This window comes from Phocoena phocoena, chromosome 4, assembly GCF_963924675.1.
Source record: "Phocoena phocoena chromosome 4, mPhoPho1.1, whole genome shotgun sequence".
Taxonomy (NCBI): domain Eukaryota; kingdom Metazoa; phylum Chordata; class Mammalia; order Artiodactyla; family Phocoenidae; genus Phocoena; species Phocoena phocoena.
The window spans coordinates 24,689,487-24,713,402 of NC_089222.1; the positions used below are offsets into that span (position 1 = coordinate 24,689,487).

General features: G+C 37.1%; 1 protein-coding gene across 3 annotated transcripts in view; it reads right to left on the reverse strand.

Moving 5' to 3' along the window:
- Positions 1–7,559: 7,559 nt before the first annotated feature.
- Positions 7,560–23,916, reverse strand: part of XRN1 (5'-3' exoribonuclease 1) — a 96,968-nt gene continuing 80,611 nt past the window's right edge. The window contains exons 33-42 of one of the 3 annotated variants that reach the window (XM_065876018.1): positions 21,474–21,576; positions 18,476–18,537; positions 16,456–16,578; positions 15,881–16,037; positions 13,358–13,539; positions 11,403–11,516; positions 11,206–11,308; positions 8,864–8,902; positions 8,342–8,502; positions 7,560–7,859 (exon numbers count right to left, since the gene is read on the reverse strand). In XM_065876018.1, the coding sequence (XP_065732090.1) occupies positions 7,560–7,859; positions 8,342–8,502; positions 8,864–8,902; positions 11,206–11,308; positions 11,403–11,516; positions 13,358–13,539; positions 15,881–16,037; positions 16,456–16,578; positions 18,476–18,537; positions 21,474–21,576 (1,344 nt within the window). Of the gene's footprint in view, positions 7,860–8,341; positions 8,503–8,863; positions 8,903–11,205; positions 11,309–11,402; positions 11,517–13,357; positions 13,540–15,880; positions 16,041–16,455; positions 16,579–18,475; positions 18,538–21,473; positions 21,577–23,916 lie in introns of all 3 variants that reach the window. The other 2 variants (XM_065876017.1, XM_065876019.1) reach the window with 2 other exon arrangements.

A 23,916-nucleotide genomic window follows, 5' to 3' on the forward strand; every position in this document is an offset into this window, starting at 1 on the left:
CAGGCTGAGAGAGACTTCTTGGAAAGAGCTCGTATTTCTTAGATACTAAAGTCAGCAGGTCATACACGGGAGGATGTGGGAGAACGTTAATTGTCCTCAGGAAGGCTTGGATCTATTGTGTTGCTTCCAGACCAGCTACACCATGAATTACAATATGCCAGAGAGAATCTCTGGTAAAATATTAATGGGTCAGCCTGAGAGGGTGATGCTGGAACTCTTGATTCCACATTTCTTGTTTCTCTTTGACATTGAACATACTGAACAATATAGGAGCTTCTAAGAGTTAGTGCAGCTACATCATTCTTACTTGGATGACTGAAACAGCTTTCTGTTTGTGTATGATTTCCACTCTCTCTAATCAATTCTCTGCAATGCCACCAGTTTTCATTTTGAGAGCAAATAACCCCTACTTAATTAAAATCATGTAATAGCTCCTATGAGAATAGCTTTTAGGGGTATCTTCACATCCTGATCTTTCTTGCTCCGAAGTACATCGCTCCACATGAATGGGCCTTGGCAGCCATGTTTGTGTTAGTTGATGTTAATTGCTTACATGGAGGTGGACACCTGATACAAACTTAGCCCATTTGGAGTGGAGATGGAGAGATGCTAGTCCGAGGCTGGTTGCTAGAACTAAAGCAATGTACAAAGGGAATATGGAAGGCTTGAGTGTTAAACAGAAAGGCAGAGGTAAGACTGGAGAAGTTAGGTATCTATGTTTCTGATAGCTTTCTTGCTCTTGGCCCAAGCCCCTTTGAAGCTCAGCTGCGTTTCTGCTTTCGGATTCTAGGTGGTTTCTGTACATCCTGGACTACGAGAGAAGTCCCTGCAGGCCTTCTTTTATGTATGAACTATGAGGACTGACTGCCAGCCCAGAATGTGGTTGTTTCTTAAGAGCCTACCTTTGATAGGTCCAAATTTCCTCATCAACCCACAGTCCAGCAGGGGTGGCCCCTCAAGGTGACCTGTCCCCCACCCCCAAATATAGATGTCGGAGCAAAGACCTGATCTACAGAGAGTCACAGACACTATAGAGCCCACGGCCCCATGGAGAGGAGACAGAAAGTGAATTGGAAGGTGACACCTCGACTAAGGTTCAGTTCCTGAGAAGCCTGCTTGGATTCTCTGAGATAGCCCCATATTCTTACAGCAAATTGCCTTTTCTTAAGCTAGCTTGAGTGGGTTTTGGTTTGTTTAGTTTTGATTTTCAAGTAAAAAAACTGACACCAAGGTTGGGGGAGCCCAGTGATGCTACAGAGTTGGGGTAGATAGGGGTGGTTACTGTGGGGGGCTGGTGGTCTGGGGGATGAAGTGGAAAAGCAGCTGGCGATGTCTCCACTGGAGATCCTAGGCCTCGTGCCTTCTGCTGGATGAAGGTGGCCCAACACCGTATCAGAACGTGACCACTCCTTGGGGTCTTGAGTAAAAGTACAACAGTAGAGAAAGACTCAGGTTGAAGGGGCAGAGCTGGAAGCAGATTTACTAGGTAGAAATTTTCTTCCCTCTTTAACCCTTTCTTTCCAACTCCTTCCCACCCCTACCATAGAGAGATTTTGGTAATATGCATAATAATGCATTGGAGTTATATTGTGAGACATGGCCAATTAGCAAGATGTTAGTATTGTAGGTTCCCCAGTCTTATGAGTAAGAATTAAAGCTTCTTCCAACATGGCTCTGTAAGAACCTTCCCCTTGGTAGAAAAGATAGAGGGGATCAATGGCAGGGAAAAGGAAGAACAGAAAGAGAAAAGTCTCCCATATGCCTAAGTGAGGCATGGGGACTCTGCATGAATTGAATACTGGAGAGGGACTCAATGGGAAAAGCACAGAGGTATTTGGCACCATACAGGACTCTGTGTGTTTGGGTTCATGTGACAAATCCTTATTTACTAACATCTGTAATATACCTGCTATGTACCCAGTGCTTTAAACATATTAACCATACAAGGGGTGTTGTTTTCTTCCTTTAGGAGATGAAGAAACTGAGGCTTAGGTATTACATAACTTGCCAGTCCTAAAATGAAAATGATTTATTTACAATTAGATGTAGAGGTAGGATCTGAACAGTGGCCAACAGAATCTATAGTCCGACTTTCTCCACCAATCGTGCTGTCTAGTTTATGCTAACTGACATAGTTTCAAAATACCAAATAAAAGGATATGGAGTTTGGGACTTCCCTGGTGGTCCAGTGGGTAAGAATCCGCCTTCCAACGCAAGGGATGCAGGTTTGATCCCCGGATGGGGAACTGAGATCCCACATGCTGCAGTGCAACTAAGCCCGTGCGCCACAACTACCGAGACTGCATGCTCTGGAGCCTGCGTGCCACAACTAGAGAGAAGCCTGCACGCTGCAACTAGAGAAGTCTGTGCACTGCAACAAAAGATCCCACATGCCGCAACGAAGATCCCACGTGCTGCAACCAAGACCCGACACAGCCAAATAAGTAAATAAATATTTTTTAAAAACTTGCTAAAAAAAAGGATATGAGGTTTAAGTGAATACTGTAATGTTTCTGCTTTTAATATCACTGCAAACATACAAGAACAAACAACTTATGAAATCATTCTCAAAGGTTTAATTAAAATCCATATAGCATTTAACATGTATAGATGTTTAAACTCTTTCAGTGATTCATATATTTTAAAATCCTTTTGCACATTTTGAGGCTAACTTCATGCTAGAAATCTACAAATGTACAGCTTAACACAAAAATACATTCGGAGTCCATTCCAATACAAGTTTAAAACACTTTAATTGCAGACAATGTAAAGATATTTATAAACCAAAAACTACAAAATGAGCACATAAAAGTCTTCCCTTTTGAACTTTTAATAAAATACTGCTCTGTATAAGATCTAATGAAAAATTCCGGTTACTTATAAAATACTTATGTGAGGAAAGAAAGGAATTAAGATATATATGTATGAGTTATACTTACTTACATTGTTTAAAAGAACAAAACGTTGGAACACTCGGATGATACACTATCTATTACTCATATATCAAAATAGATGAAAACACTCAAAGAAGCAACTGGGTGCAGGCAAAAGAAAATGTATGACACTTCAGGCAAAAAAAAGCCCCCAAGCTCCAAAACAAACAAAAAAGTCCTTTAACTGTAAGGGAAAGAAAGGAGTAAGAGAACTTAAAGCAAACTGAGGACCAAATTCTCATTCTTTATGAGAAAACAGTATGAGGATTTGGCTCAAATTACTAAAACATCTACAGAAATTTAATTATTTGGCCTGGGCAATTTAATAGTACACCAATTGCTGAAATAATAGCAATAGGTGTACTGTTGAAAAAAAAATTAAGTTTTACAGGTTTAACTACGTAAAACTTTATCTGTTGGAAACCAGAGTCTCCATCATGAATTGCACTTGAGATGGCTGAATGCGACTGAACAAGGCATTACTGCTGGTTCACTCTCTCTCTCACACACACACACACACACACACAAAAGCAGCTATGGATTGGTGATATTCTTAACTACGAAAACTATTTTATACCTGTTTTTTCTCTCCCTCTAAACAAAGGATCAGTGGTGCTGGAGTTAAGTCAGTGAAACTTCCGCCTGCCCCCATTCTGTCTGTCCCGCCGCTGTCTCATACTGCTCCCTGGCAGAAGATGGAGTGGTCTGAGGGAAATTTGAACCAGCTCTGTCTGAAACACATTCATTTCTGGAATTTTAAGCATTATCCTAACTAGGAAAGGAAGCTCCTGCAAAAAAAACACTGTTTCACTGACAAAACTTATGAAATAAGAACACTGCCAGTTTGAGTTCTATATCACTGTCTCTAAAAAAAATAAGGGAATTTCTGTGATTCATTTCTTTTTAAAGGTTGAGAATGTCTGTCATGGTCATTTCTCTCCAATAAATTAATTCTCCTCCACAGTAAAAACACAATTTGGAAGCCAGATGGTACTAAGAAATATAGCAAACTCAGAAAGCTGGGAGATTGTACACAGTTCCTTTAAAAAAGAGGCTCTGGACAATGAGATGAAGCATATTACAATGAACTTCAAAGGACAGCTGGACAGTCCTAGCTATCTTAAAGGTAAAAATTAGACAACCACTATGAAAATGTATGATTTATTAATACAAATAAAACAGATGATTTAAAAGTGAGTGAATACTAATATGTATAAAATAGATAACTAATAAGAACCTGCTGTATAGCACAGGGAACTCTACTTCACTTTGCTGTACAGTAGAAACCAACACAACGTTGTAAAACAACTATACTCCAATTAAAAAAAAAAGATCATAAAAAAAAAGTGAGTGAATAAAAAAGACCCTGCAACTTATCTATTTCCTTGAGCTAGAAAGATATAGTCTAAAAATGCAGTGTTGGATAGGTCTTATTTAACTGTTTCCTTCTTCCAACTGCCTCCCTCTCTGACCTCTCCCCCCCAAACCTAGATTAGTTTGAAAAATATCAGTCTAAAACCAAAGCAAGTACCTGATTATAGAAAAGGAAATAAAAAACAAAAAACCTGCATCAGGAGTTTTTCATCTCTCCCACCAATAGGAAAAAAAAGATCTCCTTATCTTTTTAGTTCTAAAAGAACTACTTATCCCTCTGAACAGCAAGGAAAGTCTTAAACTGAAACCAAGATACAGAGGTGAAATTAATTTTTCAGGCAACTGAGTCTCAGACGTTTAAGACGTGAGTCTACATGATGTTTCAGTCAATTAATACAGTCTATCTGTAAAATTATAAAGCTCAGGTAATGTAGGAAATGGTGAAAAGGAACAATGAGACTGAAGGACCAATCTTCAAAATTCACTTAATTTGCTCAAAAAAAAAAAAAAGAAAAAAACTTTATTGAACAAGGATATTTAGAAATAATCTTTCAGCGAAGAGAAGAAGGTTCAAACAGATTTAACTGCTCTTATTAACGTGGAAACATGAAGCATTTTGGGGAATCTGATCCTCTGTGCCCTGTACAGCCCATGGTTTCCACAGAAAGGCCACAACAGATTCAACAGTTGAATGGGCGTATTTCTAAACTCCGGGGTATTCTGAGTCTGCACCATCCAAAAAAGGAAAAACTGTTAAGTTTCCTATTCTATTAGTGGATCTAGTCTCCTCAAGATTGTCATGAGAGATTAAAAACAGTCTGCCTCTTACATCCTCCCCAGAGAGGGCACATCTACTGCTCTCAGGCCCACATTTAGAATAGGTATACAAGGTGAAGAGAATATAGATGAATGCCTGACACTATCTAGTCATTACGGAGCTCTCTCCCATTTTAATCTCTCTTTAGTCTTGACTTTTAGAATAATACATTTTTTAAAAAGAGAAGAAAGAATGAAAAGAAAACACTTTTACTGCCTATCCACCTAGAATTGTCAGCTTGCTTTGCTTGAATACTGAGGAAACATCCGTATATGGGTTCAGCGGCACTGTGCTTACCGAAATTTCTCTTGGAGTTTTCAGAAGACGGCACGTGCTCCTTCTTCTGGGCTTTAAAAAAGATGTGGGGGCTTCCCTGGTGGCGCAGTGGTTGGGAGTCCGCCTGCCGATGCAGGGGACGCGGGTTCGTGCCCCGGTCCGGGAGGATCCCGCGTGCCGCGGAGCGGCTGGGCCCGTGAGTCATGGCCGCTGGGCCTGCGCGTCCGGAGCCTGTGCTCCGCAACGGGAGAGGCCACGGCAGTGAGAGGCCCGCGTACCGCAAAAAAAAAAAAAAAAAAAGATGTGGGCTGTACATTGTTTATAGAGTGGTCACAGAGCAATGATGAGTGAGGCAATTCTTGAATGCTGGAGTTTGTAAAGTTACATAAGGTGAAAAATATTATACACTTTAAAGTAGTAAGAGGTTGACATAATCTTATCGTCACAATTTAACTTTTTTGTATTGTATGCCCCAAATAGATGTTCCCTTAAAAAACAAAAAAAGGTCATGAGGCAATAAGGACAAACACTGAGAATTACTTGAGCCTCATTACTCAAGATCCCATTACAGAGAAACAAATATTCCCCAAAAAAGAAATTCTGGGAACCAATGAACATCTGAATCTAGGAAAATTAATAGAAAATAAAATCACAGAAACTCACATGATTGTGATAAATGACAGATAATGAACATTTATCTCTTACACTAAAGGCACGACTAATATACAAATATCCTATTAACATTTAGAGAAACTCTAACATTTAGCAGTTAGAGAAGGAAATCCATTGAATTCAGTACTAGCATTTTTAAAAACAAACAAAGACTCATGGCAGAGTTTTCAATGAGCCAAATGAAACTAAATATAATAATAAGCAGTTCCATACAAAGATTGTTGTTCGTACTTTTAAAAAAGTATGATAACTTACTTCCTTAAAAATACAAGCATATCACAAAAATGAAAGCACAAACATATATATAAAAACTCAGGCCCTGGTACCACTGAGACATTTTCATAAACTCTAAAATAATTTCAACAGCTACAGCTTGAACAATACACACCCACACGTGACATGCAAAGACAAAACGCCAGAGTCCCTGGGCAGTTCAGCATAAAGCTAAAAATACGGAACGAGAATGAGACGGGCACTTGTCATATAAATAATGTACAGTATACACTGACGGTGCCTGTGCACACCTAGGCATTGTTAAAAAATTTAGGATTTCATCAGTTCCAGGAAGCACTACACGTGTACCAACAACGGAGCTCTCATGTATGTTTAAGTAAGCAGGTAAAAAGCTATACAAATTGATAACACCATTTATTTTAATTAACATGATTAATATTTCGTACTTTATTCTATTAGAAGATTAATTTGTAATCATTATACCCTGTAGATTTTGAAACTTAATTTTATTAGAAATTACTAATGCTGGTTCTTGAATAATCTAAAAAATTGTAATTATTTACTCAAATCTAGATTGCTATTTATAATTCTAAGCAGTTAAATGAAATATTCTGATCAGTATTCTGAAGTTGCTTTGGTAGAAAATTGAGAATAAAGCAAAACTGGCAGCACCACCACAAGTGTGATCACTTCACAACAGGTCCAAAGGACCCTCAGATATAATAAAACGTAAGTTAAAATACCTATAAATAAGAGCCATTCTCTTGACACTTCTGTTACATCATTAAAAAGAGAAATAAAATCCACATTCAGTAAATTATACTTGAGGCCCAATTTTCATGCTCCATTTAATTATCCCTCAATGATAGTGTAAAAAATGTTTATAATTATTGCAATATGATGTCTAATTCATAGTTTAGGATGCTTCTAATGATGAGGCCAATGATTAGAGTGGTACATCTGAATGCTTAGTCCGTTGATATTATTTTAAAACAAGGTTGAATTTAGTCTTTTTTTACAGCTTTATTGAGGTATAATTGATGTAAAACAAACTGCACATACTTAAGATGCACAATTTGATGTATAGTCTTTTAAATAGCATGAAAAGTGCCTGACAACTAAAAATTTTAAAAATTTTAATTGAAATATATTGTTTTAAAATAGTACACTGTAATTTGTTATGAAACACAGATACGGATTTATAAAAAGGTGGGAGGAAAGGAATGAAATTAACTTAATTCCAAGTACCAAATTTATTCAGAAGGTTTAGAAACTCCAAAATTGACAGCCAGTTTTCTTGATTTTCTTCTTGAGGAGCTTGGTGTTGACTTATGGTGAGACATACTATGGCCTGCAGAGGCAGCTTCAACTTGAAAAGGAGACGCAAGTTGAGTAATCTGAGGGGACTTTAAGGAAGCTGATAAACTCTCCTGTGGAATCACTTTGGTGACATCAGAAGATGCTGACTGGCTAGTCTGAAGTAGGGTGGCTTGACAACTCTGGGCATCCTTGTTCTCAAAATTCTTTTTGTTTGCAACCCTTTTTTTAGTTACCTTTGAGGAATAAAAGCATCATTAATTAACAATGTAGACCAAAAAAGCTAGTGTCAGAAAATACCATAAACCATGCTGCTAATACTTGTCAATCACTGCTGACTTGTGACTTCCACTTATAACCTCCAAACCAGACTTTAGAAATTCAAGGAATATGGCTACAAATAAAATATTTAAAAATTATCCATAACTTAAATATAAAGAAAATTGATATTCCTGATTTTAAATCCCTTTGTTCTAGAAAAGGATGTTATTACTTGTTGCAATTATTATTATCTATTAGAACACAAACTCAGATAGCAGGGAACAGGTCAGACTGGTCACCACTGGTCAAAATATATTCTCAGTACCCAGACCAGTACTGAATGGACCTCTAGTTGGCACTGAATAATTACTGAATAAACAAAATTTTATCAATGGTCTTTGAGCAGTGAGAGACTAATTCTGTTAAAAAAATATAATAATTCTCTTTCAGGTCTCACCTGTAGAGGTATGAACTGACTGTGCACACCAGCTGGCATTCCTCCAGCCATGGGCATGGTCCCAGCATATGAAGTATGATGGAAGGGCTTCCCAGGAACTGGCACTGGTGGTGCCCATGGCATTGAGCCAAAGAGATGAGATGATGAGGGCATTATATTAGCTGTTAAAAATTATGGAAAAGCTGTTTTAGTAAAATGGTATCATAAAAGCCTTGAAATTTAAGACCTCCTTCTGCTACCCTTTTTTGGCTTTTTTTGCTTTGGCAAAGGGCATATACACTTAATTTCTGATTACCCTTGCTTACAACGTTCAACCTCAGGAGCCCCTTAAGGACTGTGAATCATCTATAGAAGTCAGCTTATCATTATGCTGTCTGGCATACGAAGGCCAATAGTACCATATACTGATATAAGCTTTAGGAATATTTGTAATAATATTTTAAAAAATAATAAAAGGGTCATGAAACTGTCCCTTGGGGGAGAAAAGCCAGGGCACAAAGAGAGAAATCTTAAGAATCTCACCTGCCCCCAATGCTAAGTTGCTTCCATAGTGATCCCAGCCTACAAAAAAACCAAAAAAGCTCAAGTCTTGAAATCTGATCACTTTCATATAACAGTAGAATCTTTCTCCCTACCCTAATATTTGTAATTCAAGAATTTTTTTAAAATTTACATTTTCTTATTAAAAGCACATTGAATCAGTGGTTCCCAAGACTGATTTGTGTATCTGAATCACATAGGGAGCTTATGAAATACAGATTCCTGGGCAAGGCTCCAGACCTAGTACATCAGACTCTGAGGGGCCCAGTAATCTGTATTGTTAATAAGCTCCACAGGTGATTCTTCCACAGTCAGCACCAGTGCAACATTTGGGAACTACTGCATTAAACAATGACAATCGAGACACCAGCCCATTGCCACCAAAGAAGGTATGTACTGTGCTCAAACCTTCTTTTTAAAGCGATAAAAAGGCAGCCAGAATTATAAGACAGTATAGCTTAACTAAAACTCAGCTACTTAAAAAATGTTTGGATCAGGAGAGAGGATCATAATATATTTCAATGTTATGAATTACACATGTAAAAATTCCAGGATAAAGAACAGTCTTAATACAAAACACACTAGTAAGATTTAGAAAGTTATGTGCAAGTTTGGTGGCAGTTATAAGACTAAGAAGATCTATTTAAAAGATGCTACAGTAATCTTATGCATAGGTCAACTCAACAATTTCCCAAAATCACTGTCCTAAATATAAAATATATTTTTCTCCATTGGGACCCTTTCATACCGTAAAGTGGAAATCTACAAAATAACTTTAAAATCTTAATCTGATGCATAAGTTGTTTTCTCCTGATTAACATTCAAATCTCATGGCTTTTATATCATATATTATTATTGGAACACTGGAGAGCACAAAACCAAAAGAACTCCAATTAAACTTTAAAATTCTTGGTAGGTATGAATACACCAATAAACATGATATAATAATGAACGTAAACATAATAATCAACATTAAAAAGGTAAAATATCAAGCTATAAAATATCGATAATAAATGGGAAAACAATCATTCCTTTTAGATAATATATTCTCATAAGACAAATCCTTTTTGAGAGAAGCTTGTGGGTAGACCTTTAGGTAACCTGCATGAACTAATTACTTAAAATTAATTGATATATAGTTGCTGGATTCATTTTTGAAAGTGAAAAAGCAGTTAAATTAGATTTTCCAGGTTATAGTGGACTTACTACCTTGAGCTATATGAAAACTTCAGATCCACTGTGTCATAAAAATTTTACGACTACACATTGTTTATACAGGCAAAGGAATGCCAGTGTAGTACAGTAACAAAATTGTGGGCTTTGTAATTAGATATATTTGCTTTTGAATGCTACTCCTGCTACTTAGTAACTTATGACCTTAGACAAATTGCATTTTTAAACAAATCAAAGTAAAGATAATTATACACATACATATCGTAATAAAAAGGGTTTTCAACATAATATAGCAGTCATCCGGTCCATCCCAGGTTTAACTGTTTTAGCTGTTTATTTCCAAACTGTTCAATAATTTGATTATACTGCTAGTTGATTTTTCAATTTTAGGCATTGTTAGACTTCCTGTTATGATAGATCAAAATTCAGTTCTTTCATACCACCTCTCACTACTTACCCTGTCCTCCCAATGTAAGTATATTACAATGTTTGTTTAAAATTATAAACAGTGTTTATGATATGTGACTGTATAAATATTATTACTGCAAAGCCAAGTAGGGTACTCTGATTATGTTTTTTTTTTTTTGTAAAACTTAAAAAAAAATTCTTTTAAGAGTAATTATCTTTTAAAAGCTCTTTAGTCTTCTATGTACCTATCCTTAATGTGAGAGAATATTAAGAAACATACATAGAGTAAGCTCAAAATCCCCTCTGCTCTTCATTTCCCTCATCACCAAGGGCAGTTTCTTTCAAATCCACAGCTTCTTATTCCCTTCATCTCTGTTTTTTCTTCCCACACCTCCCCCAACTCCCTACAACCAACCCCCGCGCCGCACCCCCCCCCCCCGCCCCCCCGCCATCCCTGTGTTTTTGATGTCTACCTTAAACCCAAATTCATGCGTTGGCAGCTACTGGGCTGCCCAAAACGGAGAACAGTCCTACTCTCTCTAGCCACACTAGAGACTGTAGGAGGGCAAATGGTATTTAGATGAACCTGCAGGCTCTGGTTTCAGGCTTACTTCTCACAACTCCTTAAATTACCTAAACATTTAGGTAATTTTTTTTGTTTCCTCAAAATGATGCTTCTTAAAAGAACTTTCTAAAAACAATATAATTCAATAACGAATATTGAGAAGAGCAAAATACCTTACCAGTAGGTTGGGGAAAAACTGGAGGAATGGTTCCAGGTGGTACAGCAGGAGGATAACTTGGAAATATTGGTGGAGGCAAAGGGAAATTCACTCCTAAGGAGCCCTATGGAAGTATTTAAAAGTTATAAAACAATGCAACAAAAACATCCAGAGGGATTAATTAAAGAGTTAGTAGAGAATTCATGGACAGTTCTCACCAACTGTTGTAAAGCAAAAAGTGCAGCTTTTTCCTTGGCTTCATTTTCAGAATGGCACTGTGGCCCATGTACCAGTAAGCCATTAGATAATTTTACCTGGCAAACTGTCATTGTCTAAAAAAAAGAACATGAATGGTTATGACGTTATCTGTCCAGGAAGTCGACCTCCTCCTCCAAAGCTTAGTTTAAACAAATGGAATAATTTCATCTAACATTTTGTAAAAAAAAATTTAAGAATTCAAAAAGGGACTATCAGCTTAAGTTCTGGTTTATGATGCAAAAACTTTACCATTGTTGCCTTATCTTTCAATGTTTACAAAGTTAAAATGATCTCTAAGCTAGCTGAAGGACCAACCATCATAATGTAAATGAAAGCCAGCAAAACTTTTTTCTTTATATCTCGGATCAGGAAACTAGGTTTTCTACTTGTTTTGTATGTAAGATTTTATTGGAACACAGCCAAGCCCACTCTTATGTATCACCTATGGCTGTTTTCATACTGGAATTGCAGAGGTGAGTAGTTGTGACAGAGATGATATGGCCCACAAAGCCTAAAATATTTACTATCTGGCCATTTATAGAAAATATCTGCTGACCCCTGCTTTCCACCATCCTTTACATAGCACATATTTCGCTAATATGAATTAACTGCTAAAATTTAAAAGACTCAGAGGTTCTGACTGATTTTATATTTACATTTAAATGATAACTCTTTACAGTATGCGCTTTTCTTTTATAAAAAAGATTTTTTAAAAATGTTACTTTTTCAAAAGGTAGCCATTTTTATGTAGTATTATTAGTTTAATCATGCTTTCTGCTTTAGGTGAGAATGTGTCAAGAATCTGGATGTAAAAAGGAGAAAACAGCCTTCCTGCTGTGGTTCTCAAGGTGCAGTGTGGGGATCCTGGAGGTCCCTGAGCCCCTTTCTGGGGATCCTTGAGGTTCAAACTATTTTTATTATAATATGAAAATGCTATTTGCCCTTTTCACTCTCATTTTTTCATAAGTATACAGAGAACAAAAAGTTCATTGATATAATTTCAGATTCTACATTGCCCTAACTTTTAAGAAAATACCATGTTTTAATGTAGTATCAAAGAATATCCACAGTTACATGAAAAGGCTATTAAAATTTTCTTCCTTTTTCCAACTATCTATTTGTGTGAGGCCAGATTTTCTTCATATAATTCAACCAAAACCACGTATTACAAGAGATTGATAGTAAGAAGCAGATATGAGAATCTAGCTTCTCTATTCAGCTAGAAGATGGATAAGGCTTGCAAAAATGTAGAGCAATGCGACTCTTCTCATTAAATGTTTTTCCAAGTCTTTTTTTTTTTTTTTTTTTTGCAGTACGCGGGCCTCTCACTGCTGTGGCCTCTCCCGTTGCGGAGCACAGGTTCCGGACGCGTAGGCTCAGCGGCCATGGCTCACGGGCCCAGCCGCTCCGTGGCATGTGGGATCTTCCCGGACCGGGGCACGAACCCGTGTCCCCTGCATCGGCAGGCGGACTCTCAACCACTGTGCCACCAGGGAAGCCCTCAAAGTCATTTTTAATTAACAACATTAAAAATTTTTTTCAGTTTTAATTTTTAATTTGGTAAATATGGATATTACACAAGTAAACAAAAGTTCTTTGGGGTCCTCAAAAAAAAGATGGGGAGTTTCTGAGACCAAAAAGTTTGAAAACTGCTGCTGGAGACCAAGATCCCTAGCTCTATCAGTCTGAAGAATCTTGCGAGGCTACCTGCGGCCTAGGTTCCTCTACCAGTTTCTCTGAGGGGTCTGGTTATGCATAAATGGAAGACCCAGAGTGAGAGGTATTAATCTATGCTGCTCATAAAGTCAAAAAAATCAGCTCCACTATATTATTTCTAGCCAAAGATTTTCAGTCAATTTATTTAAGCTCAGTGTTCAATAAGTTATGTAAATGGAAGAACGGTAGTATACAATACCTGTGGTGTTCTCAGAAAGGAGAAATCTGGTTGTGGCATTCCAACAAGGGAACAAATTCGAGAAAGTTCAGTTACTGGTGTGGACACAGCAGGAATCTGGCTGGCAGCAGGCCAGCACACACTGTCCACAGACTGAACATTATGGTACTCACTAGCACTGTGAGGCTTGTTCATATAAGATGCTGCCAAAAAAGAGAAAAGGACATATCCACATTAAATGATATCTCAAACTATGCAATTATGGCAGGGCTTTACAGAATAGCAAGGAGGACATTGTTAAAAAGCGAGAAGAGGAATCTCCCATGAAGCAAATATAAGAACTATTTAGTTTTGCCTAAAATGACTAAATTCAATGAAGATTTTAGATGATTAATTACTCATATATAATTAAGACAAAGATTTAAAAATACAAGTAGATGACTGCCAAAAATTAGCATTGTGAGAGATTAATGACTACTTAGCTATTTACAGGCAAAATCTAAACATGCAAATGGCTTTCTTGAGCTGATTTACAATTAATTCTTAAGTTCTGAGGCTTTAGCTTCAGTCTTCTCAAAATTCCATCCTATTTTCTGAGACACATGGATGAATGTTTCTTTTGCTCTAAAATAATGCTTCTTAAAAGTTTTTCTGAAATTAAGTCTTTTAAGTGCCTTTATTATGATATAAAAATTCTGAAAGTTCACATTCTTTATAAACAACAAACTCACCAACAGAACAAAAAGCACACCCCAGTGAAGAATGAATCTAAACCTCTTACTGTTATAGATTAAAAAAAAAAAAAAGTGGGCTTCCCTGGTGGTGCAGTGGTTGGGAGTCCGCCTGCCGATGCAGGGGACACGGGTTCGTGCCCCGGTCCGGGAAGATGCCACATGCCGCAGAGCGGCTGGGCCCGTGAGCCATGGCCGCTGAGCCTGCGCGTCCAGAGCCTGTGCTCCGCAGCGGGATGAGGCTACAGCAGTGAGAGGCCCGCGTACCGCAGTTAAGTGGCTTGCCTGAAGTCACACATTAGTTTTGTTACATGAGCTGGATTCCGAGTTCTTGACTCTAACGTAGATGATATTTTTTACTATACTGAACTATAGTAAAAGTTACTTGTTTTTGACAGTGGGACCATATTTATCCAATATTGTTTTAAAATTTTATTTTGCTCTATTTCAAGAGCATATCTGTCCCTATGATAGATATTGTTTCCTGATAGTTACTGGAATTTAAAATTATTTATCCCAATACTCAGTGGAGTATAAATGAAGTTAGGCTCTGATTTTGATACTTAATAAACGCAGATTAGCTTATTTCAAAATGTTTTTTACCTCTCTGAGAAACTTCTGTCCCCAACCTACTTTTACATGAGTCATTTTTCCTGGTAGGCTTTTGCAGATAATTACAGTCAAAATATTAAAGTAGAGGGGATGCAGAAGGTAGGGGTAATGATGGACATCTACTGAAATCCAGCTATGTGCCAGATGTTATGCTATAGGCTTCTTAGACTTTAGGTAAGTGCCCACTTTCCAGTGTGTGTGCCTCCATTAATTATTTTAAATTGATTTTACAGCTTCTTCTATTTTTATGTTGGTCAAGTTATTTTAACGTAATACTAATATCAATTATTTGCACCTATGATGTGTCAGACACAGTGCTAACTGCTTTATATATGTCATACAATTATCACAACCGTCATTTGCAATGTTATTTTATAGATAAAAGAATTTATAGAAAAGTTAAGTAATGTATTTAAGTTACATAATCATTTTTAAATTACTGAGAAAAAGCTAAAATGTGAAAACCTTTCCAGGTTTGGGATCTCCAGAATGAATATCTGTAATAGTATAATTTAAGTAGTCACAAGGAGGGACTTCCCTGGTGGCACAGTGCTTAAGAATCCGCCTCCCAATGCAGTGGATGCCGGTTCGATCCCTGGTCAGGGAACTAGATCCCACATTCATGGAGCCTGCTGGTCGCAACTAAGGAACACACGTGCCACAAATAAGGAGCTGGCGAACCGCAACTAAGGAGCCCGCCTGCCACAATTAAGACCCGGTGCAACGAAAATAAATAATAAAATAAAATTAAATAAAATTAAAAAAATAAACTTATTAAAAAAAGAAATATTGAAAAAACGCAGAAGACATTTAGGAACTACAGATCTATTGGTTACATAGTTACATTGTTATATAAATGACACAAGTATAAAATCGTACTCTTATTTGTTACTCTTTTTGCGGTATGTGGGCCTCTCACTGTTGTGGCCTCTCCCGTTGCGGAGCACAGGCTCCGGATGCGCAGGCTCAGTGGCCATGGCTCACGGGCCTAGCTGCTCCGCGGCATGTGGTATCTTCCCGGACCGGGGCATGAACCCGTGTCCCCTGCATTGGCAGGCAGACTCTCAACCTCTGTGCCACCAGGGAAGCCCATGTTACTCTTAATTATCCTTAATTATCTTTAAAAATCACATGATTAAAAAATAAATGAACTGGATTTTTGAAGTGATTGGTTATTAGTACTAGTACCTAGCTTACTTACTTAATTTCTTACTTTGTTTAGGCTGTGAGGAAGATCCATATTCATCTCTTCTATTGGAGGAAACAGTGACTTCATTACCAAATTGTTTCATCTCATTCTTATGGTCCACAGTGTCAGAGCCATCAATTTTTAGAATTTCTTTAAGCATCCGAGTTCCCTTCTATTTTGAAAATGATTGGTATGGAGATAGTAGGGATAAGGGAGAAAAGTTAAAAGCTACAGACCTTACTGATGTTTCTTTTAATAAGTTCCATTGTTAAAAATTAAGATGATAACTACATTCAGATAGAGAATAAGGAAAATAAGAGTTGAAAAAAAATTCACATTCCCTGGCAAAGAAACAATACTTATCATTCTGCTTAACTTTTGACCAAATTGTCTAGTGGCAATGTTTGAAAAGCAAGGGAGCTATGGTGGCTAAATTGCCCAGGGCAGCCTGATCTTTCTCACAGGATGACAATAATAATGCCACACACCAGTCTACATAAGAGAAAGTGTTTTAACTGTTGCACAGGGTATGTGTGGCTAACAGTAATGAAATTACCATAGTGTACAAGCTCTTTCAAAATACGAACCATAGCAAATGACTGTGGTGACAAATGTTCTTCGCTTGGAGGCTCTTCATGATGAGATGACTGTACTTCATTTTCTTTGGAGATATTCAAGGATGCTAAGAAGTTCTCAATTCCAGGATTAGGCTAAAAGAATAAATATTTTGTGCATGAAGATGAAAGTACAAGGACACGAAAATAGCTGAGAGTTCTATGTACAAAAATGATCATTTAATTTTCACTCAATCTTCTTCCCAGGTGTTAAAGTTTGGGAAGAGAACTTGTATAAACCAGTCTTTTAGCTTATCAATGGCATTTGGATAACTAGTTTCAACCTTTCGGTTTTCTGAGACTTCTGCACTCTCATTTCTCTTCAAAAGCTTAACATTACATTTGGCAGGCCCTTCAAACGCCTGTTAAGAGAGTACGAATGAGTTTTTGTGCAAATAAAATTATAATTCCGACGTAACAGTATTCTAAATAAATTGCTGCAAACTTTTTAATGTGTTATTTTCTCTTTTATACCATGAGAAAAAAGGGGGCCCATAAACTTGATGAGGGAAAAAATTTCCATCTTTATTTTCATTAATTTCTAAATGAGACTTAGTATTCCCTTCAATTATGAATGTAGGCAATATAACACAATGGTGGTGATTCTAATGGTATTTCAATATTACTGGTTTTCTTTCAAATCTTATGTATTTTACTGTAGCATTAAAACTATTATTCTGAGAAAGAGTCCATAGGCTTCACCAAAGAGGTCCACGGCACAGAGTTTATGAACCCCTTCTCTAGAAGAAAGGAAATTATAGCATAAGAGTTGCAGAAAGAGATGACTCTGAAAGTCATGCAATTCAACCTTTTATTGGTATCTAAAAATTAACGGGCTGAGAACCTGTTATGTGCCAAGATATCTTCTAAGGTATCTCTTTTTTTTTTTTGCGGTACGCGGGCTTCTCACTGTTGTGGCCTCTCCCGTTGCGGAGCACAGGCTCCGGACGCGCAGGCTCAGCGGCCATGGCTCACGGGCCCAGCCGCTCCGCGGCATGTGGGATCTTCCCGGACCGGGGCACAAACCCGTGTCCCCTGCATCGGCAGGCAGACTCTCAACCACTGAGACATCAGGGAAGCCCTAAGGTATCTTTTATAAATGTAATATATTATAGCTTATAAGAGATCTAATTTTTAAGAACTTTGTGTTATATAATATGCATATAAAATGCACATAAGTGTACATAAATATTTTTAGACTTAAAATGTTTTTTGATTATAAAATATATACATACTCCTTATCAAACAACAAACTATATAAAATGAAACATAAATGATCTCAGTTTCCCCCATTAACCTAACTCCACAGAATTAACTGTTAACTTTGCCATGTTGGTCCATATACTTTCATTGACTATATAAACATACTTCTACATATTTTATATATATAATGTACGCACATATATTCATATATGTAGGTATGCTTGTATGTATTTATGTATATACAGACTATATATAATGAGAGACACAAGTGATATATTTTTATCTCCATTTTAAAGATGAAGAAATTGAGGCTGTGAGAAGTGTAGTGAACTGCTCAAGGCCACCCAGCTGTTAAATGGCAGGACCAGAACTTCAGGTCTCTCTAGTTCCAAATCCTGGACTCTAGCTGTACAACCTCCCATCCAAGTGACTGACAGGCTCAGCAACCCTCCTGTCATGCACTTTATGAATCTGGCTGAAAGGGCTGCAAAATTCAGTCAGATGCCACAGAGCCACCAACTACAATAAAAAGTGGGCTACTAGCATAGTGCAGGGAGATCAGCTCGGTGCTTTGTGACCACCTAGAGGGGTGGGGTGGGATAGGGAGTGTGGGAGGGAGGGAGACGCAAGAGGGAAGAGATACGGGGACATTTGTATATGTATAACTGATTCACTTTGTTATAAAGCAGAAACTAACACACCATTGTAAAGCAATTATACTCCAATAAAGATGTTAAAAAAAAATTAAAACAAAAGTGGGCTACTAGAAATGTGATTTTGAGAAGCTTACCTGCCTATTTGATATTTTTTGTGACCGACTCTCAGTTTTAGGACTCTTACACTCTTCTTTAACTAGAGACAAGAAAACAGAAATTCTGTTACATGAAATTTGCTGCACACCAATTAAATTTACCAAGTATCTACCATAGCAAGGCACTGTGTAAAAAATTCACAGAACTCCAAGGAGACAAAGGCCCTGATCTTGAGGAACTTATAATTTAGATGAGGGTGAGAAGAGAAACTCATAGATGACAACCATAAGGGAAAAAGAAAGGTGGCATCTAACTGAGCCTTGCAGGACGGCAGGTTTCCAAAGGGCAGAATAAGAGGCTAAGTACTCCAGCAAAGGAAATAATAGGAGAAAGATAAATAATAGTAGAAGTAGAAAGCAAGGAATATTTGTGGAACTAAAAACAGACCAGTTCTGCTGGAGGTTGAGGAGTATAATGCAGCTTAATTTAACTAGAGAAGCAGGCTGCAGCCACAATCTGCAAAGGACTGAAGACTACGGAATTACACTGGCAGGCAATAGGCACAATCACAGAAAGGTTCTGAGCTGGTAGGAATCTGATCAGAATTGTGCCTTAAGAAAATTATAATATGGCAGTGGCTTATTAGCTAGGTAGAAGGAGTAAGAGACCAAGTAGGAAGCTATTTTAGTATTCCTGTTAAGGGGAAATGACAGGAACAGAAAGAAAGTGAAAAGGTTGGATTAGAAGAGGAAGGAGGAAAGGGAAAAAAGAAGAAAACAAGGAAGGAAGGGAGGAAGAAGGGAGAGAGGGAGAGACAAAAGAGGAAAGAGGATGAGGAAAGAAGTAAGAGGGAGGGAAGGGATGGAATGAGAGAGGAAGGAAGGGACAAAGATGGGAAGGAAAGGGAAGAGAGGGAACAGAGAGGGGAAAAGAAAGGAAGAAAGGAAGGTAAGGAAGAATTCTTGCAAAAAGGAGGAAAATAAAAAGTGACACCACTGCTATTCAACACCGTACCGGTGGTTTTATCCGCAGCAGTTAGGCAAGAAAAATAAAAGGCATCCAGATTGTATAGGAAGAAGTAAAACTATCTCTATTTGCAGAAGCCAAAAAAATTAGGGCAAATAAATAAGTTCAACAAGGTGGGAGGATACAAGATCAATATACAAAAGTCAGTTTTATTTCTATAAGTAGTAATGAACAATCTCCCCCCCACCAAATTAAGAACTCAGTTCCACTGACAATAGTATTACATAGAATAAAATACTTAGAAATAAATTTAACAAAAAAAGTTCAAGACTTGTACACTGAAAACTATAAGACATCCCTGAAAGAAGTAGAAAGGCTTAATATTGCTAAATGACAGTACTACCCAAAGTGGTCTACAGATTCAATATGATCCCTATAAAAATTCCAGCTGCCATATTTTCAGAAATAGACAAGCTGATCCTAAAATTCATATGGCAATGCAAGAGACCAGAACAGACAAAATAATCTTGAAAAAGAAAAACAATGTTGGAGGATTCAAACTTCCCGATTTCAAAACTGATAACAAAGCTATGGTAATGAAGATGGTGTGTTGTTCCAAAAAGATGTCATATAGATAGGTGAAATGGAATTGACAAACTAGAAATAAACCCATACATCTATGGTCAACTGATTTCTGACAAGGGTGCCAAGACAATTCAATGGAGTGCAAAGAGAATTCTATGGGGAAAGAACTGTCTTTTAGCAAATAGTTCTGGGACAACTAGATATCTACATGCAAAAGAGTGAATACAGACCCCTACCTCATACCATGTATATACTTATTCAAAAATGAAAAAAGGACCTAAATGTTAGAGCTAAAACTATAACACTCTTAGAAGAAAACATAGGTGTAAATTTGTGTGACCTTGAATTAGGCAATGGTTTCTTAGATGATACCTAAAGCATTAGCAAACAAAGAAAAAGTAGAAAAAAACAGATAAATCGGACTTGATGAAAATTAAATACTTTTGTACTTCAAGGACACTGTATAAAAAGTTAAAAGACAACCCAGAGAATGAGAGCATATATTTGCAAATCAAATATCTGCTCAGCATATAGGATATAGAATATAAAAAGAAGTCTTACAACTCAAGAATAAAAAGATAACCCAATTTTAAAATGAGCAAAGGATATGAATATATATTTCTCCAAGAAGATATACAAACAGCCAATAAGCACATGAAAAAATGTTCAACACTATTAGTCATTAATGAATTACAAATGAAAACCACAAGGAGACTCCAGTTTACATTCACTAGGATGGCTATAATAAAAAAGATGGATAATAACAAGTGTTATAGAGGATGTAAAGAAATTGGATCCTCATATATTGCTGGTGGGAATGTAAAATGGTACAGCTACTTTGGAAAACAGTTTGGTAGTTCCACAAAAAGTTAAGCATAGAGTTAACACATGACTCAATTATTCCATTCATTCATATATACCCAAGAGAACTGCAAACATATGTTCACACAAAAACTTGTACATAAACATCCACAGCAGCATTATTTATTACAGCCCAAAGGTGGAAACAATCCAAATGTCCATCAATGGATGAATGGATAAACAAAATGTAGTATTCATACTACAGAATACTGTTCAGCTGTAAAAAGGAATGAAGTACTGATACATGCTACAACATGGATGAACCTTGAAAAGACTATGCCAAGTGAAAGGAGCCAGTCTCAAAGGTCCCATATTTTATGGTTCTGTTTACATGAAATATCCAGAATAGGTCAATCCACAGAGGCAGAAGTAAATTAGTGGTTGCCAGGGCTAGGGGAATCACTACTAACAAGTATGGTATTTCTTTTTGGGGAGATGAAATTGTTCTAAATTTAGACAGTGGCACTGGTTGTACAACTTTGTGAAAACACCAAAAAACACTGATTGTATACTTTAAAAGGATGAATTTTATCATGTATGAATTATAACTCAATAAAGCTATTAATTACAAAAATAAAAGGAAGCAGTTAGCACCACAAGTATACTTTCTAACTCATAACTTACATTTTCTGTGAGGCTCATGTTTTCTTTGCTTAACACTGTTCTCATTAAAGCCAGATTTGTGATGTTGAGTTACTTGACTTATTTCTTGAGGTAGAACTGCACCCTGAAAATTAAAATTCTTATAAATGATTTAAACAAACTCTTAATATTAAAACTACTTCTCTTCCTCAATGCTTAATAAATACTTTATTATTTTTATAAAAGTTATAGAGCTCACTAGAAAAAGATTTAAGGAATGCAGAAAAGTATAGAGAATTTAAGAAAACCACTCAAATTCTACCGCCCACAAAATAACCATTAACATTACGATCACCGCTCCAGACGTTTCTCTATGCATTAGTTAGACAGTAAGGTACACAGAAAACAATCATTTTACAAAAATGCTTTCAATAGAAATAATTCAATCTAATTTTGTTTGAAGTTAATACAGAAACTAAAGATTAAACTTTAGGTGAATGTTTCTTCATAACAGAAATATCAGCCTCTAAAGATCCCTCTAGATTTGCTTCAGAATAATCCTATCTCTGGGGTATGTGGGGATAGGAAATGAATAGGTATCATGGAAGAAACAGAACTGGACATGTTCAAGGTAAAGGATGGGTACATGTAGATTTATTATACTATTTTCTTGACTTCGTGATTTAAAAAATTTCCATCAGAGTTTTAAAAAATTCATCATTCCTGTCCCTATGTTATAAAAGTTGAGGATATTATTAGCCCTTTCACATCCTTTCCCCTAATATCTGATTTTTATTAATTAATATTTATAATGTCAAGGTTTTCAAATGCTGGAAGACTATTACTACTACCAGATAGCAAGACTGATTATAAAGCTGCTGTAATTGAGACAGTGCACGAATGGACAAAATTAGCAAAATGACATGAGTAAGTTTCATATAAAGATCACAGCAGACCCTTTTGCTTTCTGATAGGGAGAAGAGACCTGAAGGCAAAAAGAGACAGATAACTTGCCACAGCTGAAGTGGGAAGGGGAAGCAGAAGTAGGGGCTGGAGATGTTCAATACAAATTAATCACTTTACAATGATTACACAATTTTGCTTTTGGTGGGCCCTATTTAATTTTTTCTGAGCACAGACAAATGAACACTGGGTACATGTGGGCTCTTTACTAGGGCTCTTTACTCTTTTAAAAAAAGGGCTCTTTACTCTTTAAAAAAAAGGGCCAAGAGATTTCCATCCACATAGCACAATGGCTTGTGGGGGACTCTGACTCTAAAGAAGGGAATTAGAACAGCAGGTTCAATAAATTGGTGTGAACGAATACTGTGTGTTTACTATGTGCCACGCATGGTTAAGATGTACTTTGCATGCATTATCTTAACATCATTATAATTATGCTATAATCATAAAAATGCTATGGTGTATTTTGATTCCACGTTATAGAGGAGTAAACTGAGGCTCAAAGTGATAATGTAATTGGTTACAGAACTAAATAGGAGAGCTGATATCTGAGCTCTAACTCTAAAACCCATGTTCACAGTACCATTTCAGAGAAAAAGTGCCCTAAGTTTAATTAGAAAGAAAATATCCTACTTTTAAGTATGTTTTTTTGAGTTCTTCTGTTTGATGTCTACATAAAGCTATTTGTGTCAGTCACATTGTCATATTCTGCCAATAAAGACTTGAATGTTCTTTTAAACACTTAAAAAAAAATAAATTTATTTATTTATTTTTGGCTGTGTTGGGTCTTTGTTGCTGGGCATGGGCTTTCTCTAGTTGCGGCGAGCGGGGGCTACTCTTTGTTACGGTGAGTGGGCTTCTCATCGCGGTGGCTTCTCTTGTGGCGAAGCACAGGCTCTAGGCGCGTGGGCTTCAGTAGTTGTGACACACGGGCTCAGTAGTTGTGGCTCGCGGGCTCTAGAGCGCAGGCTCAGTAGTTGTGGCGCACAGGCTTAGTTGCTCTGCGGCATGTGGGACCTTCCCAGACCAGGGCTCGAACCCGTGTCCCCTGAGTTGGCAGGTGGATTCTTAACCACTGCGCCACCAGAAGCCCTTAAAGACTTTTTGAAAGAGCAGTTTTAGGTTCACACCAATACTGAGAGGAAGGTACAGAGATTTCCCCTATACCTCCCGCCCCACACATGCATAGCCTTCCCCATTATCAACATCCCCACTGGAGTGGTGCATTTGTGACAACTGATGAACCTACAATGACATATAATTGTTACCCCAAGTCCTTATTTTACATTGGGTTCACTCTTGGTGTTGTATATTCTATGGGTTTGGACAAGTGCATAACGACATATATCCACCACTATAGTATCATACAGAGCATATTCAATGCTCTAAAAATCTTCTGTGCTCCACCAATTCATCTCTCCCATTCCCAATAATCTCTGGCAACCACTGATATTTTTACTGACTCTATAGTTTTGCCTTTTCCAGAAGCATGAATACCTTTTTTTATAAAAAAAAACATGTT